Here is an 18,130-nt window from a genome sequence, read left to right on the forward strand (position 1 = left end):
CAGCCGCTGCCCGCGCCCTCCCTTCCCTTCCCTTCCCTTCCCGTCCCCGGTGGGGGCGGCGCTGCCCGTCACCTCCGCTGCCCGTCACCTCCGCTCTCCTTGGGGACGGGGCCGCCGCGCCGTTTTGTCACCGCTGCCGCGGCGGGGCCAGCCGGGGAGGCGGGCGGCGACGCGGCGGGCGGGCCGATGTCGCCGGCCACGGGGCTCGGGGACGCGGCCGAGAAGCCGGAGACCCCCCCCCTCCACCCCCTGCCCGCCCCTCTGCCCGCCCCCGGCGCTGGCAGCGGGCGCCCGGCCGGGGGGCACTTTGCACCATGCTGAAGTTTCGGGCGGACCGACGGGTGAGGTAGGACCCCCGCGCCGGGGGAGGGCAGGGGGGGAAGCGGGGGCCACCCCGGGGTGGTTTCGGGCGCGGGGGGGCCCAGCCCGGGCAGTGTCTGCTGCATTGCGGTGCTCGGGCAGGAGCCGCCGGCTCCGGAGCTCGCGGCGCGGGGTCAGCGCGGGCGGCCGCTCCGAGGGGGCGCTCGGGGGAGGGTCCCGGGGCCGGGGGGCGAGGGCAGGGGCGGCAGGAGGCACCGAGGGCGCTGCCAGCGGAGCGGCGGGCGCCGCGAAGGGCGGGAGCCGGCGCTGTCCCCGATGCCGCTGGTCGCCAGCCCCTGTCACCGTCACGCTGCCGCTGCTCCAACGTCACCGGCTGCGGGGCAAATGCTCTGGAAGCAGCTCCCGGCCGGGGTGGCAGATGCACCCCCGGAGCCCAAGCAGGGCGCGTGGGACGAGCAGCCTGGCCCCGTGCAGAGCTCCCCAGACCCTTCATTGGGGGCAGCAGAGGTGGTGCTGCCCAGGGGCAAATTAGGGGCTCTGTCCCTCACGTGGGGAACACATGCACCTTGCAAAACCTTCTGAGCTGCCCCACAGCAAGAGGAGGGCAATGGGGGGAGGACATAGCGGTGGCCAGGACAGGACCTGGATGGGGACGCCGCTCAGCAGGGCTTTATTGGCAGAAAGCCCCGGAGTCTCCGGAGACTGGCTGCAGCCCAGGCGAAGCGCAGCCGCGCGGGCCTTGACGGCCGTGGCTTCTCGCTCCAACTTTTCCCCTTCTGCTGGTGCTCAGTGCTCCTGCGGCCCGCTGGCTTCACGGCGGGGCTAGGGGCACTGGGCTCCTGTCTGTGGTGCCCACTCGGTGGCTGTGGGAAGGAGGACTTGGCATAGGGAAGATGCGCGGAGATGCCCGTGCTCCCATCGAGGCAATGCAGCCTTGGAGCACCGACCAAGGGCCCGCTCCTTCCCAGGCGGCTGCTTGCTCGCAGCAAGGAGAGCTCAAGGTTTTTCCATGTGAGCGGTGCCTCCAACCTGCTGATGCTCCGCAGCTGGGTGGCCGCGGGCCAGGCTCGCAATGTGCCGCGGAGCCCCGCGTGCTTGCGGCCGGTGCTGCTTGTCCCGCATGGGCCGCTCGCCCTCAGCGCCGCTGCACGTGCCCTTGGTCCTTTCCAGCGGACAAAACCTTAATGCCAAGGGCTGCTCCCCTCCAACCCCGCTGGAAGTGGTTCCTGGATGTTTCCTGCCCCAGCCGCCTCATGCCAGGCCAAACGCGGCCCTGGCACGGAGGCCAGTCTGGGAATACCGGCTCTGCGGGATGGGGCAGGGGCCAGTGCAACTCGGCGAGTGTTTTTTGCAGAAATGGATTATAAATCATATGGATTAGCATTGTAAGGATCAGCGATAGGCGAGGCTGGCATTATAAGTGCTGCAAATCCGCAGGCAGTGACAAGGGGCTTTTGGGAGCCCCTTCCATGCGCAACTTCTCACGGAGAGCCCGGCAAATCCCACTTGCCTTCCTGGGGTCGCCCCGCTGCAGCGCCCATGGGGCTGGCATGGCCCATGGCATCTCCGGAGCGGTGCTCCGGGTGGGAGCTGCTTTGCCCCGTAGGGACCATCCCCAGAGCTCCTGCAAACTGGTGACAGAGGCGCCAGCAGGCGCTCGATCCAGGTCGGCAGCTGGCGGTGCGGAGGCGAGCGCGGTGGTGGCACCAGCTTGTCACACCCTGCCACCCCCACGAGTGCCGGGCATAGGCCAAGGGACCCCTCTGTGGTCCCCAGCGTGCCCCTGATGCCACCAAACCACCTCGATGTCTCCTCTCTCCGCAGCCACAATGAGAGGCGGAACACGTTCCTGCACCCCGTGACAGGACAGATCCCGGCGGAAAACGCAAGATTTGCTTTGCAAAAGTAGGTCGGCGCCGGGCTCCCTCGGATCTGGGGCTGGGGAGCGGGTTGCAATGGGGCGGGCGGGGGGCCCGGCGTGGGGCTGGCGCTGATGCCGCCCTCTCCTCCCGCCCTTGTGCTGCAGATCCCCCTTGGACATGTCTGGAAAAGCCGTCGGCAAGCGGCCGGCCACCGTCCCCAGCGAGTCGTCCAACCACACCATGGTGGCGGAGGCGCCGCCGGAGCGTCCCGGAGGCCGGGTGGGTGCCAGCGGCAGCGCGGGGTGAGCGGCAGCTTGTGGGGACCCTCAGGCGCTGAGTGTCCCCCTTGCCCATCCGCAGGCCTCGCGCCCGTCCCGCAAGGGCATCGCCTTCGGGAAACGCTCCAACTCCATGAAGAGGAACCCCAACGCGGCCGTCACCAAGAGCGGGTGGCTCTACAAGCAGGTACCCGGTGCCAGAGGCTGCCCAGGCGCCTCGCGTGGGGCACGGGTCCCCGCAGAGCCCCTCACCATGGCCTCTCCCCCAGGCCAGCTCGGGCGTGAAGCAGTGGAACAAGCGCTGGTTTGTGCTGGTCGATCGCTGCCTCTTCTACTACAAAGGTGGGTGACGCGGAGCCCGTCCCGGGGGACACAGGGCCGGGGGTGGCACATGTGGACAGCACCAGCTTGTTGGCACCGAGCACGACTTGTCAGGCCAGCAAGGGGAGGTGAGCACCTTGCAGGGGGCAATTGCACCGTCGAGATGTCCCCTGGGTGCAGGTGCTTGCACCAAGCAAGCACCAAGAGGTTGGACCATGAGGTTCCTCTAAGGCTCAGGAGCAGGGATAGGGATCCTCCATCAGGCCACGGGAAGCACCCATGGGACTGCCGGGATGAGTGGCAGCCACGGATGGCACCTGAGTTGAATCCCGCTCTGTCCCCTCAGATGAGAAGGAGGAGAGTATCCTGGGCAGCATCCCGCTGCTCAGCTTCCGCGTGGCGGCCGTGCAGCCCTCGGACAACATCAGCAGGAAACACACGTTCAAGGTCAGCGCGCGGCGGAGCTCGCGGGGTCCCCGCGCCCCCGCTTCCCTGGTGACGGGGCTGGAGCGGAGCACTGCGCTACCCGGGATGCTGGAGGGGGGAGAAGCGGCAGGAGGCAGATTTGTCCCCCTGGGATGTGGGGAGCGGTTTGCAGAGGGGGCTCTCGGCCCCGGATCCTTCACGCTGAGCTAGTCCTGGAGCTGCAGGCGCCGCAGTGTCCCTTCACCCGCGTGATTGCGCATGCAGCCCCGCTCTGCGGTGCCCACGCGCCCGTGCATGGTGCGCCCCGCACCCCGCGCGCTTGTGCAAGCACCAAGCCCACGTCTTCCCGCTGCGCCTCTCCGGATGTTTGTGCACGGGGACTAGGCAAAGCAAGCGGTGAGAGCTGCTGATCTGCCCCAAGCCCTGCTCCTGACTCATGTGCGTGGACCCGTCAGCTCCAAACCAGTGTTTAAGCCGCGCTGGGCAGCGCCCAGGAGGGGCACACGGGCTCTGCGGCGTCCCCAGGGCTGTCATGCAAGGAGAGGTGTCTCCTCGCGGGCGGTGGCCGAGAAGTGTCCCCAAAGTGTCGAAACCTCCCCGCTGCCATGCGCGACGGGTGGGAGAGCAGCCTTGTCGAGCTGGTTCTTGCAAACTGACGTTGATCCACGAGGGCCCGAGCTGGGGGTGTTTCCCCACGCACGTGAGCGCGTTGGCGGGTAGCGTTGTTGAGAAACGAGCATCACCTTGAGCTGCGGAGGCTCCGTCTGTCCTCAGCTCCAGCCCAACCCCTCTGACAGGGTAGGGCAGGAGCCTCCACCGCACCCCGTCCTGAGCTGCGGTGCTTCATTCGCACCCACGTAGCCTCCAAACAGCCCATGCCACAACGCTGGGGCTCCAGTCCACCCTCGGGGCTCCCCAGCAACGCGAAAGGAGGCAGAGAGGGTCCTAAAAGAGAGGCCGCCGGCACCGCTCGGCCTCCATCGAGGCCTCCCCGTGGTGGCCGCGTGGGCGCTGTGACCTGTTTTGTCTTTCCTCCTTTCCGCCCGGGCGAGGATCCCCCTTGGACAGGAGGTCTCCGTGGCAGCTCCGCGTAGGTAGCACGTGCTCGCGGCGCCCTGCATGCCGGCGGGCACGGCGCGCTCCGCTCCGCGCGCGCTCGCCCAGGGCACGGAGCCCTGCGGTCGTCGCTGCCGCTGCTGCATGGAGCTGGCGGGGCTGGGAGCAGCCCCTGGGGCTGCCGCGGCCGGGAGATGGAGAGGGTTAATCGCAGCCGCGCATTTTGTCATGATTTAAAGGAATTAAGTGCTAAAAGCACTGCGGGAAGCACGCCCTTTTCCTCCCGCCTCGCTGCATGCCAACCCCTTGCAAAGAGGGGGAAGGTGGAAGCTTCAGAAAGGCCACGGCTAACCGGTGCCTTCCCACCCCTGGGTGGCCAGTGGGCACTGATATCATGGGCCAAAAGGGACCCTTTGTCCCTCAAATGGTGCTGGGTCTAGAAGCCACCTTCCCCTGAGCCCTGCATGAGCGAGGGCAGTGCATGAGCTTTGGGCAGTGCTCGTGCTCACCCTTCACCCGCCTCTGAGCACCCCGAGGGGACCCCGCGAACGGGGGCTCGTCCCTTTCAAGACACCAGCCGCTGCTCCTGGGCACCTCTGGGTCCTTGTCCCCAACCATGGGGCACGTGGCTGGTGGAGCTGAGGGGGACCCGCTGCCCTGCAGCGAGACCTGGTCCTCCTGCCACCATCCGTGGCCGCTTGGCAGCAACGTGGGCCCGCTGAAACCAGCAGGGCCAGGGCTGGTTCCCATCAAGACCAGTCCATGGAAGTTGGTTTGCGGCAACTGCTCCGGTGTCGCTGGTTGCTGCTGCAAGGCTGGAGGCTATACCAGTTCCACTGGTGGCAACTTGCTCTTTAAAGGCAATAGGCACAAGCCTCCAGCTGCGTCCTCAGCGAGGCCCTGGGCCGGCTGAGGAAGAGGCTCAGAGTGCGAAGCCTTCCTCCCACGACGCGGAGCTGGGACCGCGTGGGGACCACGGCACCCGGCGCAGCTCCTGCGGCGGCTCCGGCGGCCGGCAGCCACGCTCCGACTCGCCTCTCCATCTCTCCCCACTTGTCTGCCTCCCTGCAGGTGACCGTGTGCTGGGCGGAGGAGGCGCTGGGCCGGACCAAGCACTCCCTGTCTCCCCAGGCCGAGCACGCCGGCATCCGCACCTACTTCTTCAGCGCCGAGAACACCGAGGAGCAGGAATCCTGGATCCAAGCCATGGGCGAGGCAGCCCGGGTGCAGATCCCGCCGGCACAGAGGTCAGCGTGGGCTGGGGAGCGCCCGGGGCAGTGTCACCCCGCCGGGATGGTGGGGTGGCCCCCGCTGTCCCCGAGTGGATCCAAGGAAGGTGATTCCCTCCTGTGTCTCTGCGCATGTCAGGCATGAGAAGCCAGACTCGGAAAACATCCCGCCCAGCAAACACCACCAGCACCGCAACATGGTGCACCGCGAGCACCCCAAAACCGACCCCGACGCCAAGACCCGCGGCGAAGGCGATGGCCGGGGCTCCGAGAAGCTCGAGAGGAAAGCGGAGCGGGTGGAAAGCAAGAAGGAGCCCTTGGCCAAAGCCAATGGCGTCGCGGGCCAGGAGATGCCCTCGGAGCCGGGCAGCCCGTCCGCAGGGGCGCCGGGCAGCGCGGAGCGCCCGCGGCAGCCCAACGGCTGGCCCTGCTCGCCGCCCGGGCGCCCCGGGAGCAGCGCGCGGGCGGACGGCGAGGGCTCTGGGGCACCGCGCCGCGGCTTCGCTCCGCGCGCCCACCCGGACAAGGCGGCGCAGCGCAAGAGCTCCATGACGCAGCTGCAGCAGTGGGTCAACCTGCGCCGGGGCAACGTGCCGCCCGAGGAGCTGCGCAGGTGGGCGCCGCTCCGGCTTTCCGTGTGGTACTCCCGGAGCAGCCCATCCCTCCGGGGCCATCCCTTCCCGGGGATGGAAACCAGCCCATCCGGGGGCGTCTCCACGCGCCTGGCGCTCACGGCTCTTCCCCCCTGCAGCCCCACCAGGTTTTTCCCCGTGTCTCGCCGGGTGCCCGACTACTATTCCCCCTACTCGCCGCAGTATGCCGAGGACTACCAGTACTACCCGCCCGGCGTGCGCCCCGACTCCATCTGCTCCATGCCCGCCTACGAGCGCGTGAGCCCCCCGTGGGCGCTGGACGACAAGCGCCTCTCCTTCCGCAACGGGGGCCCCTACCAGCTCCGCGAGTGGAAGGAGCAGCCGGGCTACGCTCGCCAGGACGTCCCGGTGTGGCTGCCGGGCCCCGGGCGGCAGCAGAGCTACTACGAGGAGGTGGAGGCGGCGTCGGGCTCGCTGCGGCGCATGTCGCTGCAGCCCCGCTCGCGCTCCGTGCCCCGCTCGCCCAGCCAGGGCTCCTACGGCCGCTCGCGCCTCTACTCGCCCGTGCGCTCGCCCAGCGCCCGCTTCGAGAGGCTGCCGCCCCGCGGCGAGGACATCTACGCCGAGCCGGCTGCCTTCCTCATGAGGCGCTCGGTCAGTTCGCCCAAGGTAATCGCCCCGGGGAGCATCCCTGGGGATGCAGCGCTGCAGCCTGGCCCTAGGAGCGCGGGAGGAATTGCACGGGAGCCGGTGCGGCGCGATGCTCCCGGGGCCTGTTCCCATCTCCGCTTCCCGGGTTGCCCTTTGTTACACGCTCCCCGGGCCCTCGCAACCCGCTCACGTCGCTGGGGTCTGCTGGGGGGTCTCCTCTCTCCGCAGTATGACTACCTGGGCGACAGGCGGCCCGTGCCCGTGGGGATGTACCCGTTCCACTACCCGGCCTCCCCCACGGTCCACGACAAAATGGTACGTAGGCTCCTGGCCAGCCCGCGTGGTGACGTCCCCAGGCGGATGCCACCTGGTGCATCCAGGGCCCGGGGAAGCTGGGGCAAGCTCGTGGCACATGGCCTGGGCAGGGTGGTGTGTCCAGAGCATCCGCTGGCAGCGGGAATGGGCTGCCCAAGCCCCCTGCATCCGCAGCGCATCCAGGCCAGGGCAGATGTATCGGGGTCCTTGCTTAGGTGGCCGAGGAAGAAGATGGTCTGGTCCAAGAGCAGCTTTATGGGTCGGAGAGGTGCTGGTCCTAGGCTTGTCACCCAGGCTGGCTTGGGAGCCGTTCCAGGTGCGGACGGGATGAGGCTGCTCCGTTGCCTCTGCTCCCTTCCAGCCTCCTCCCTGAAGCTTTTTCCTGACCTGGCTTTTCCCTTGGCGGTTTGGAGGCAGCAGGGCAGTTCCAGGAGGTCCTGGTGAGGGGCCCTGGCCAAGCGGAGTGCCTTGGTGGGGTGCAGATGCGTCCCCATGTCCTCACCTGCGCTGAGCGGAGGCTGTTGCTGCTCTCATGTGTCCCATGCCAAGGGAAGGGTCTGCCGGGAGCAGCCGGCACAGCGGGGCAGCGAGAGCCGGAGCGCCAGGCTCGGCGTGGGAGGCGAAGGGGCCCTGCGCTCCCTGCACCTCCAACACCAGCGCCGTGGAGCGCGCGGGCAGGACCGAGCGGCGGCCGAGGCCAGAGCAGGTGCCTCCATCGCCGGGTCCCGCCGTGGCTGCGTGTCCTGGGCAGCGAGCGGCGCGCTCAGGGCCGTGCCCGCGGCCTCGTGCTGCTGGCAGGGCAGGGAGGGGATCCTGATCCTGCCCCTCTGATCCTGCCCCTCTGCTCCGCTCTGGGGAGGCCAAACCTGGGGCTTTGGGGGCAGCTCTGGGCTCCCTCGGACGAGAGGGATGTGGAGCTTCTGGAGAGGGGCCAGCTGAGGGCAAAGAAGATGATGAAGGGCCTGGAGCATCTATCGTACGAGCAGAGACTAAGCGAGCTGAGCCTGTGTTCCCTGGAGAAGAGACGATGGAGAGGGGATCTGATCAATGTGTCCAAGTACCCGAAGGGGAATGTAGGGAGGAAGGGGCCAAGCTCTTCTCGGTGGTGGCCAGTGCCAGGACAAGGGGCGATGGGGACAAGCTGAAGCCCAGGCAGCTCCACGTGCCCGTGAGGAAGGGCTTGTTTGGGGTGAGGGTGCCCGAGCCCTGGCCCAGGCTGCCCGGGGAGGCTGCGGAGGCTCCTGCTCTGGGCATCTCCCAACCCGCCGGGATGCGCCTGGGTGCCCCGTGCTCTGGGTGTCCCTGCTGGAGCAGGGGGATGGATAGATGATCCTGAGAGCTCCTTTCCAACCTCAACCATTCCGTGCCGCTTTGGAGGCATCCTGCGAGCGTGCGCCGTGCGAGGAGCGCGCCCGGCGAGCCCGGAGCGATCGAGGAGGCGGCGCCCCGCTCCAGGAAGGCTTTGCATTTCTACAGCCTCCACCTAACCGCTTTGCTTCTTCTTCTATTTGTTTTGTGTGTTCGTTTCTTGCCGCATGTCTGCTGGCTCCCGGTAGGATGAACTTTTAGACCTTCAGTTGCAAAGAAACCTAGAGTATTTGGACCAGCAGGTAGGCAGAGCTGGCTGCAAACTCCCTGCTGCTTCACGTGCCCGTGCGCCCCATCCCCTTCCCTCCTAGCACAGCATCGTCCCCCTGCACCCTCCTTGGCATCCGAGCAGCACGAGTGGTTTTTGGTTTTGCTTCCTCCATCCCACCGCCCGCAGCTCGCTCATTGCTTGGCAGAGCCCCCGGCAGCGCCGTGGGTGCCGGAGCTGGGGCTCCAGGTGTCCCGTGAGGAAGGACACAGTGGTCCATCCGGCTCCATTCCCCTGCATCCTGGCTTTCCAGGAGCTATTCCTGGGTGCTGGGCACTAGGCAGGGGTGCCAGGCGGGAAGTCGTGCTCCAAACCCCGTTCCTGGTCGGTCTCAGGATGGCAGCACAGTGCAAAAGCGCAGGGATAGCGAGCTGGCACGAGTGGCTAAAGCAGCCTAGGAAGGGTCCCTAGGAAGGGTTGGCATCCAGTCCCTAACCAGTCCAGGTGATGAGCGATGCCCTCCTGGCAGCGGGAGGGGTGAGATGCAGAGATCTGCCACCGCGAGGCCAGCGGGGCAGCCTGGCCGTGCCTGTGCCCACAGGGAACACCCGGGGCGCTCGTGGTGACGCCCTGACCCTGAGCACCCTCCAAGGACGCGGGACCCTGCGCAGAGAGGGCCGGAGAGCCCCCGGTCCCGTTAGCAAAGCGGCAGCTCCCGTCAGTGCCATGCGCTGCCCCGTGGGCACGTGCCAAACTGCACTTGGAGGGAGGCCACGAGGTGACACCCGCTCGGGAGAGGGAAAAGCTGTGGGAAACAGGAGCATCCGGGTGGAAACCGCAGGCATCATCCGCAGCCGAGGAGAAGGAGGAGGAGGAGGGACTCGCGCTCGCCTGCAAAAGCCGGGCTTGCTCCATGGGAGCTGCTCCGGAGACAATCCCATTAGTCTGCAAATCCCCATCCGTGCTGTAATCACCGCGATCTGTGTCTGCCCTGGAGCGGAGCCAAACACAAGCAGGGGCGCTCGGTGCTGTAAAAACTCCCTGGATTATTTCACAGCCATCGGCTGCAGTGCTCGCTTCCCGAGCATCCTTGCAACGCTCCTAAAAAGGCTTTCTTCCTCCTCCTCCTCCTGATCTCTGGAGAGAGGCTAATTCAAAATGTCCCTGTCAAGCATCTCTTTTGGAAACCGTTTGCTTCTGTGTTTTTAAAGCAGCTTGCTGCTTTATTCTTGCTCTCCTTGTCTGTCCGCAGAGCTGTGCCGGGGAAGCCGGACGCCTTCCCGGCTGCTCCTTCCTGGGAAGCTCCCGGGCCCTGGCACAAGTCTGGGTTTAAAGATCCCCTTGGAGCTGCAAGATGCAGCAGAATCATGAGTGTGGTTGCTTTGCCTCCCGTCTGTGGGACCCCGCAGAGCTTCTGGGGGGGTTCCTGGCACCCAGAAGTGTCCCGGAGGACCCAGGTTGGGGTTGAGCTTGGAGACAGCAGCTCCCGGCTTGTCCTTGTGCTTCCTCTGCGGGATCCTGCGGCTCCCGTGCCGGAGCGGCCGGCCGGTGCAGCCGGGGCCTGCTGGTGTGTCCGCCGGGAGCGCAGCGCGTGTTGCAGCGCGGACGCTCCCGTGCCCAGCTTGTGTCTGTGTGTGCACGATGCTGTCCAACCTGGGCTGCATTTACCTCCGTTTCCCCCCCCAAAAACCGCCTTTCCAGGCAGGCAGCAGCCGAGGACGTCCTCGAGGGCACCACGTGGAGCATCGCGGCCCGGGGCCGCTGTCCCTGCGCGGCTCGAGCCCCTGGGACCTCTCCCGGAGGTGGCCCCTTGCAGCCCGCTGTCCTGGCCAGCGCTTGGGCGCCCGGCGGCGCCGCTGACGTCCGCCCTTTCCTTCCCTGTGTGCCGCAGATGAGCGAGAGCGAGACCCTGATCAGTATGGTGAACAGGATGGTGGAGAGCTCGTCCCCTAGGGCTCAGCTCTACATGCAAGTAAGCGTCCGCGGGGCAGCGCCCGCGCCATCCATCGCCGCCGGCACCGCCGCTCATCCCGCATCCATCCGGCTCCGGCACATCCCGCGCTCGGGGCCACGCTAGTCCATCGCAGGCTTCGCTAATCCATCCATGAGCCATTCAAAATGCCTCCTAAATCCCTGTCCGGGAAGCGCAAGTTGGGAGCGGAGAGGTGTTGAGCTCTGTGCCGCCATGGGCTTGGGCGCTTCGCTCGCCCTCCGCCGGCCTCTGCGTGCGGATGAGGGCAGGATTTGCTCTGGATGCGAGGAATCCAGCCCTTGGAGCACAGCAGGAGCCCCAGGAGCAGCTCCGGAGCGGGGCACATCTCACCATTCATGTGCACTCATCTCACGCTCCCGCTGCGGGTCTCCGAGCCCGCCCGGATCACGGCGCTCCAGTGGGATGTGCTTGCACGTGGGACAAGATCCCGGGCGTCCCTCTGTCGTGTGGCCTCGCCGTGGCCGGGTGCCACGTGGGGCGGCGAGTGGGTGATGCCAGTGGAGCAGGGAGCAGCTGGAGGGCGCGCGGAGGCGCCCGCGCCAGACTCTGCCTCCAGCCAGGTCTGGGTCTATTTGCATCGTCCTCTGGTTTTTAAATCGCTCTGGAGGAACGTCTTGCTTTCTAGCAATAATGATGCCCTCCTTCCTATCTCAGGCCTTTCATCTCGAGATCTTGGAGGCATTTAACTGCTGACGTCCCATTAGTAATGTAGATTTCCAGGAAAGGAGAATGAGTCAGTGCAAAGCTGCCTGGGGAACGGGTGCTCCTGCGGCTGCTCATTTGTAGGTGCTTTGGCTCTGCGCAGTGGGATTGATCTTGCTGCCTTGTTTCCCCGCCTGTTAGATGGAGGCCGTGGCCCTCCAGGAGGTTAGAGGTCCACAGGGTACCTCTGAGCTCAGGTTTTGGCGTCTTGCAATGGGTTTGTGCCTGGTGGATTCCTCCTGCTCCTCCAGCCCATCCAGGCTGGGGACGGGGAGAGGCTCCATCTCTCCAACCTTTGCTCCAAGCTCTTGCGTTCCCAGCCTTGTTCTGGCCTCTCCTGGCCCCCTTTCTGCTGCGTCCCCCTTCGCGGGGCCGGCGCCGTCCCAGCGCCAGCGCAGCCGGGGCCGCGCTCGCCCATCGCTCTCCTTGCAGGTGACGCCCTTCCCGGAGGCCTACAGGGAGACGCTGCACACCTACAAGATAAGCGAGCAGGACACGGACGTAAGAGCCGCCCTCGGCCCCCCTGTCCCACCCCGCGCTCGGTTTTGCGCTGCGTCGTGGGGGTAGAGGTCGTGCAGCGAGGCTGGAAACCCTCCCTGCTGCCCTGTCACTGGCCGGGGACCGTGGCCGGTCCCCTGCTCTGACGGCGCTTCCTCCCCCTCTCTCTTGTCCCTGGGGACAGAAGCTCCTGGGGAAGCTCTGTGAGCAGAACAAGGTGCTGCGGGAGCAGGAGCGCCTCGTGCAGCAGCTCCGCGCTGAGAAGGTACGTGGGGTGCGCGGGGTGCAAAGGATGCAGCCCCCCCTCTCCTGGGGCCAGGCGGGGACCAGCCTGGCTGCAAAGCGGTGGCCGGGTGGTGACAAGGAAGACACAGGGACAACCTGGCCGTGCCACAGCCCCATGCTCCCCGTGCATTAACGGCGCGTGCACGAGGAGAGGCTCTGCTGCAGGAGCTGCCCCAGGTCCCTGAGGACTGAGCCGGGTTGAGCCCACGCTGGCGCCGAGGCCACCGTAAGAGCTCTCAGGGCTGCGTCCCCCTGCCAGGAGAGCCTGGAGAGTGCCCTCATGGGGACGCACCAGGAGCTGGAGATGTTCGGGAGCCAGCCAGCCTACCCGGAGAAGCTGCTGCACAAGAAGGAGTCGCTCCAGAACCAGCTCATCAACATCCGCGTGGAGCTGTCCCAGGCCAGCACGGTAACAGCTCCCGCACAGCCCTCCTCTTCCTCCTCCTCCTCCTCCTCCTGCTTCCCGCTGGCACTAGCTGTCCTTGTGCCGGACACGGGCCCCGCTCTGTCTCCTTGGCTCCCGCTCTCTCCCGGCCATTCCCTTTGTGCCGTTGGGATGGAGAGCTCCCGAAGGCGTGAGATGGAGCCACGGCTCGTGTCCTGCCGCTGCCACCCCTGCTCTGGGAGCCCATTCCCTGTGCTTTGGGGGTGCTGCCATGCAGCACTGGCCATGGAGGAGATGCAACCCCCTTCCTCCTCTCCCTCCTCCTCCTCGCACAGGCCTTGGCCAACAGCACTGCTGAGTATGAGAGCCTGGAGAGCGAAGTGTCCGCCTTGCACGACGACCTCTGGGAGCAGCTCAACCTGGACATCCAGGTGAGTCCAGGCGTCCTGCGGACACCGAAGCCTCGGGGCCTCTTCGCTGCCCCCAGGGAGCCGCTCTGACCCCTCCACCCGCCCCCCGCAGAACGAGATGCTCAACCGGCAGATCCAGAAGGAGATCTGGCGCATCCAGGACGTGATGGAGGGGCTGCGCAAGAACAACCCGTCGCGGGGCACGGACACGGCCAAGCACCGAGGTGAGGCCCGGACCCGCCGCCCCGTCTCGCCACGGCCCCGCCGGGCCCCGTGCCCATTTGTGCTCTCGTCCGCAGTGGCCCCGGGCCCCTCGGGCACCTACAGCTCCACCAGCCCCGCCAGCCCCCTGAGCTCGGCCAGCCTCACCAGCCCCCTGAGCCCCTTCTCGCTCGTCTCCGGCTCCCAGGGCTCGCCCACCAAGCAGGGACCCGGCGAGGTGAGTGGAATGGGGGGGTTCAGCCTGGCGGGACCCCCCTTGGCTGTGTGCATGGGCCAGAGGACTCCTAGGGTGGCGCGGGTGCAGGTTGGGTTGCAGCACACAGTGCGTGTCACCCACGCGACAGTGATGATGACGCGAGCGATGGGGAGCCTCGAGCCGGCCATGAAGGGCAGAGCCCAACCAAGCGTCCCGGCAGCAGCAGGATTCTTCCTCCTCCTCCTCCTGTTCCCAGCACGCCGCTTCCGCTGGTTTCCGCACTCCGTCTCTCTCTAACTCTCGTTTCCTTCCCGCCTCAGCTCCTCTGCTCTCACGCCTCTCGCTCCTCTCCGCCCCAGGAACCGGGCCCACCGCGACCTCCCCTTCCCAAGTCCTACGTCCCCCTGGAGTCTCCTCCGACGGTTCCTCCGCTGCCTAGCGAGGGCCGCCGCTGGCCGTCCCCTACCTCCCCTTCCTGGCAGCCGGGCGCCGAGGCGCAGAGGGGACAGGTACCGAAACGTTGCTGTCCCACCCTGCGCCACAGGGTGGGTGGCATGTGGCACAGGGGACATGAGACTTGCTGCTCCTGGTTGGTGCAGGCTGCTCGCGGTGCTGCTTCCCGCTCTCAGCTTCCCTCTTATTTCTCGCTGTCCCCCGTGCTGGAGAGCAATCCACGGGGCCTTGGGACACCCGGTGCGACGCTCCCGCTGGCGGGCAGGGTGCGTAACGGGCACCGAGCCTGTGCCTGGGTGCAGGGCGCGTGCAGCAGATGCTGCTGCTGCAAAGGGGCAGCGGGCGATGGTTGCAAGCGCCGATGACGCCTGCCGGCCCATGGGCTACCAGGACGTGCCCGTGGGTTCGAATTCCCCCGCCTGGCGTCCGCGTGTCCGTCCGCGTGGTCTGCGCGTGGGCGCAGGGAGCGGCCGCCCGAGCGCCCGGCTCGCTCACCGCGGTGCCACCTTCCCTCCGCAGCCCCCGGTGAGCGTGGAGCAGAGCGGGAAGGACGGGCCGGGGTCCCCGGGCGAGGGGCTCCTGCATAGCCGCCAGGAGCACGACACCGAGAAGCAGGCGGCCCTCAACAAAGGTGGGCGGCCGCGGGGGACCCGGAGGTGGCCCCGAGCTCGGCGGAGGTGGCCCCGCAGGTGGCACCTGCCGTCCCTGGGGCCTCATGGGGAGCGTTTGCAGCCTGGCCTGTGGCACGGGCAGGGACGCAGCGGGATGCGACGGGGCCGATTCCCCCTCCGCGGGCTCCCCACGTCTCAGCGCGGCCCTTGGCTTCCTCCACAGTGGGCATCGTCCCCCCCAGAACCAAGTCGCCGGCGAAGGAGGAGGTGGCGCCGGTGAGCGGCGTGGTGCGGAGGAGCGCCAGCGGCGTGCCCAACGGCCTCGGCTCCCGGGTAGGGATGCGGAGGCGAGGGAGCGATGCCGGGAAGCGAGGGAGCAATGCCGGGAGCCGGGCTGGCTTGGGGGTCCACGGGGGGGGAGGCGCCACGCGGCAGCGCGTGACCCACAGGGGTGCCGCCAGGAGAGACCCAAGAGCGCCGTGTTCGCCACCGAGACCAAGGCCAAGATGAGCGTGGAGGAGCAGATGGACCGCATGAAGCGGCACCAGAGCGGCTCCGTGAAGGAGAAGCGGCGCAGCCTGCAGCTCCCGGGCGTCCAGCCGCCCGAGGGGCCCCGCGCACCGGCCTCCTACAAGGTGGTGAGTGCCCGGGTGGGCTGGGGATGAGGGGCTGCTGCCCCTCGCCTGGGCAAGGCACCCAAGACCTTGGAGAGGGCATGCAGAGGGAGGAAGAGGAGGAGGAAGGCTGAGCGCGCGGCGCTCGCCGCAGGTGCGCCGGCACCGCAGCATCCACGAGGTGGACATCTCGGACCTGGAGGCCGCGCTGCGCTCCGAGGAGCCGGGCAAGGTGTACGAGACGCCGCGCGAGGAGATCGCCCGCCTGCGCAAGATGGAGCTGGAGCCGCAGCACTACGACGTCGACATCCACAAGGAGGTGAGGCCGGGCGCCGGGGACCACAAGCAGCGCAGAGCGGACCCCATTTGAGCGCCCGGCTCACCCCTCACCCTGTGCCCAGCTCTCGACGCCGGACAAGGTCCTCATCCCCGAGCGCTACGTGGAACTGGAGCCCGACACCCCGCTGAGCCCTGAAGAGATGAAGGAAAAGCAGAAGAAGGTGGAGAGGATAAAAACCCTCATTGCCAAGTCCAGGTGAGGCTGCCGTCCCGCGCCCGCCCCGTGTCCTTCGCTCGGATCCCGCCTCGTGTCCGTGCGCTCGGTGACGCCGGCGCTCCCGCAGCCTGCAGAACGTGATCCCGCTGAGCGAGAGCGACGTGGACGCCCCGCCGGACGCCGAGACGCAGCTGCAGGAGCAGGAGAAGCGGATCGAGATCTCGTGCGCGCTGGCCGCCGAGGCGTCCCGCCGCGGCCGCATGCTCTCCGGTGAGCGCGAGCGGAGCGCTCGGGCGGGCGTCCCGCGGGGATGGGCCGCGGCGGGAGCCGAGGGCACTGGCCTCGTCCGTGCGGCCGGTCCATGTGTCCTCGCCACGCTTGCTTCCTCCCTGCCCTGCTTCCTCCCGGCTCTCTCCCGCGTGGCCGCTCCTGCTCTGTCCCCGCCGCCGGCCGCTCTTCACCCCCGTCTTCCCTTTCTCGTTTCCAGCTCAATGCGCTACCCCGAGTCCCCCCACCTCCCCAGCCTCCCCGACTCCACCGACCAACCCCCTCTCGTCCGAACCGTCCCGGGGCGCCGACTGCAGCCATTTTATGCGTGTCTGAGGCAGGACGTAAGCACCTTTTCTCTTGTTCTCCGTCCCCGCGCTCTCCACGGCAGCCTGCGCCCGGGGGCCTTTCTAGCCCCCGCTGGGCTCCGTTCTGCCCCGCGCTCGTCCATCGCTGCTTGCTCCAGCTAACAGCGCGCTGAGCCCGGTCTGCACCCGGGGACCGAGCGATCCTCATGGAATGGGATTCGGACAGGGCTGGAATTGGGGGGAATTGGTCAGGTTTTAGCGGGAGCGCAGGTGAAAAGGATGTTCCGGGGTGCTGTGCCGGGCTCAGCCGCGCTCTCCTCTCCCTGCAGCGCAAGCTCTGGCGGCCGCCACCGCTGGCAAGTTCCACGGGGCCACGTTCTAGCCCCGCAGCACGGCACGGCACCGAACCTCTCCTCGGCCATTGCTCTCCTGGATGCCCTTCCTCTCCCGAGCACCCCAGTTGGAGGAGCGGGAGACGCAGCGGGCAGGCTGCGTCTGGTGCCGGCTCCCACATCCTCGCCAGCCCTGTGTTCTGCTCCACACCGGAGACGTGCGGGAGCCGGGGGATGTGCGGGAGCAGGAGCTTGCCCGCAAGAACGTGGTACTGAGGGACCCGGGCACCATGGGCTGCCGCGTGCGGGACCTGTTGCAGCCAGTGCATTGACCTGAGCCCGGACGGTTGCAACGACCGCATCCGTGCCTGGCACAACTCCAAGGTCTCCCGGGACGGCACCGGAGGAGCGTGGGACTCCCGGGGCTCTCCATGCTCTATTGGGCTCCCGAGGGGCTGCAAAGGGGGCTCTGCTGCGTGGAGACCGGCCAGTCCTCACCGGGGATGGTGCTTTCGCCTGCTGCTGGATCCGGATGCTTCATCCCTGCTCCTCGGGCAGCTCTTCCCGCCTTGTGTCCCTCCCCGAGCCCGCTCCGGTGGAAGGAAGCAAGGAGCCGGGCACGGGACTGTCCACAGGAGAGCAGAGGGGCCTGCAGAGGTGCCCGGGCAGTGGGGGGCTCCGCGCACGGGTGGCACGAGGATGCCCGGCCCGCGGCGGGCATGGAGCACGTCGGACACGGGCACGTCACGAGGGAATACCGGAACAGCGGGCTGGGTGCACATGGGACGTGCACTTATAGGGTGGCCGGGGGACCTGTCCCTGGCTCATCCCCAAGGGCGATGCCCCAGCCCTGGGCATGGGAAAGGGGGGAAGAGCGACACGGACTGGCGTGACCAGGACGGCAGCGGGTCCCGGTGGCACCACGTGCCAACCCCGAGCCCTGCCATCCCCCCCAACCCTTCCGCTTGCTTTCCCCCCTAGCAAGTTCCCTTTCCTTTAGCTTTCCCGAGGGAGAAGGAGGCTGGTTCTGGCTGGGAATGCAAAAATCCCCTGTGAGCTTCTCCCTGGGAGATGCCATGCGCGGGAGCTGGGCACCCGCGCCCCGGATGGGCACCCGCGGCCCCAGATGCTGCTCCCAGAGCCTCCCGATTCCCAGCCGGCTCCGCGCCGGGACCTTCCTTGTGTCTGTGAGCTTCCCGCAGAGCCCCGGCCCGCCGGGCTGCTTGATCGTAGCAATACACATAGTGTCCCAGGACCCCTGCCCGCGCCGGGACCCCCCCGCAGCCCCTTTAGCTCATAAAGCCGGCCCTTTATTTTGCTATTACATGCCTTAATATATGTTTTATGGAAATTATACATTTATAATATATAAATATATATATATTTGGTTTTTTCTCTTCTTTTCTGGGAGGTACTGTTTTGTGCTAACTTTCTCTTGCTCCGCAGGGTTGTTGGCACCAGCCCTGCCAACGAGTTAGGAAAGCAGACTCTTTGCCAATTTATCAGAGGAAAAAGGAAAAAAAAATATTTAAAAAATATATTTTTTCTGCTTTTATTAAAAGCAAATTTATTTAAAATAAAATATAAAGAGAGCTGTAAGTTTTCGGCAGCGATACCTTTATTTCCCCGTGGCGAAGGCTCCTCTGCCCGTGTAAATTTGGGTGCTCCCGCTCCCTACGGAGCCACCCGTCTTTTACACCGGCTGTGGGGGGCCTCCCAGGACCCCAAGC

General features: G+C 67.0%; 1 protein-coding gene across 1 annotated transcript; it reads left to right on the top strand.

The window, feature by feature from the left end:
* The first annotated feature begins 320 nt into the window (after window positions 1-320).
* On the top strand, window positions 321-16,462 carry PLEKHA6 (pleckstrin homology domain containing A6). Its single transcript, XM_026053269.1, has 25 exons — window positions 321-346; window positions 2,146-2,226; window positions 2,348-2,462; window positions 2,544-2,648; window positions 2,731-2,803; window positions 3,129-3,229; window positions 5,336-5,511; window positions 5,633-6,106; window positions 6,245-6,755; window positions 6,966-7,052; window positions 10,520-10,600; window positions 11,756-11,824; window positions 12,006-12,086; window positions 12,366-12,515; window positions 12,827-12,922; window positions 13,014-13,125; window positions 13,201-13,340; window positions 14,292-14,403; window positions 14,607-14,716; window positions 14,845-15,021; window positions 15,152-15,316; window positions 15,399-15,532; window positions 15,621-15,763; window positions 15,981-16,104; window positions 16,398-16,462. Exons 3-24 carry the CDS (start codon window positions 2,361-2,363, stop codon window positions 16,094-16,096), a joined length of 3,315 nt encoding a protein of 1,104 aa, XP_025909054.1. The 5' UTR covers window positions 321-346; window positions 2,146-2,226; window positions 2,348-2,360; the 3' UTR covers window positions 16,097-16,104; window positions 16,398-16,462.
* The last annotated feature ends 1,668 nt before the right edge of the window (window positions 16,463-18,130 follow it).

Source organism: Nothoprocta perdicaria, unplaced genomic scaffold (assembly GCF_003342845.1).
Source record: "Nothoprocta perdicaria isolate Ctin4 unplaced genomic scaffold, notPer1 scaffold_97, whole genome shotgun sequence".
In the NCBI taxonomy this organism is placed as follows: Eukaryota; Metazoa; Chordata; class Aves; order Tinamiformes; family Tinamidae; genus Nothoprocta; species Nothoprocta perdicaria.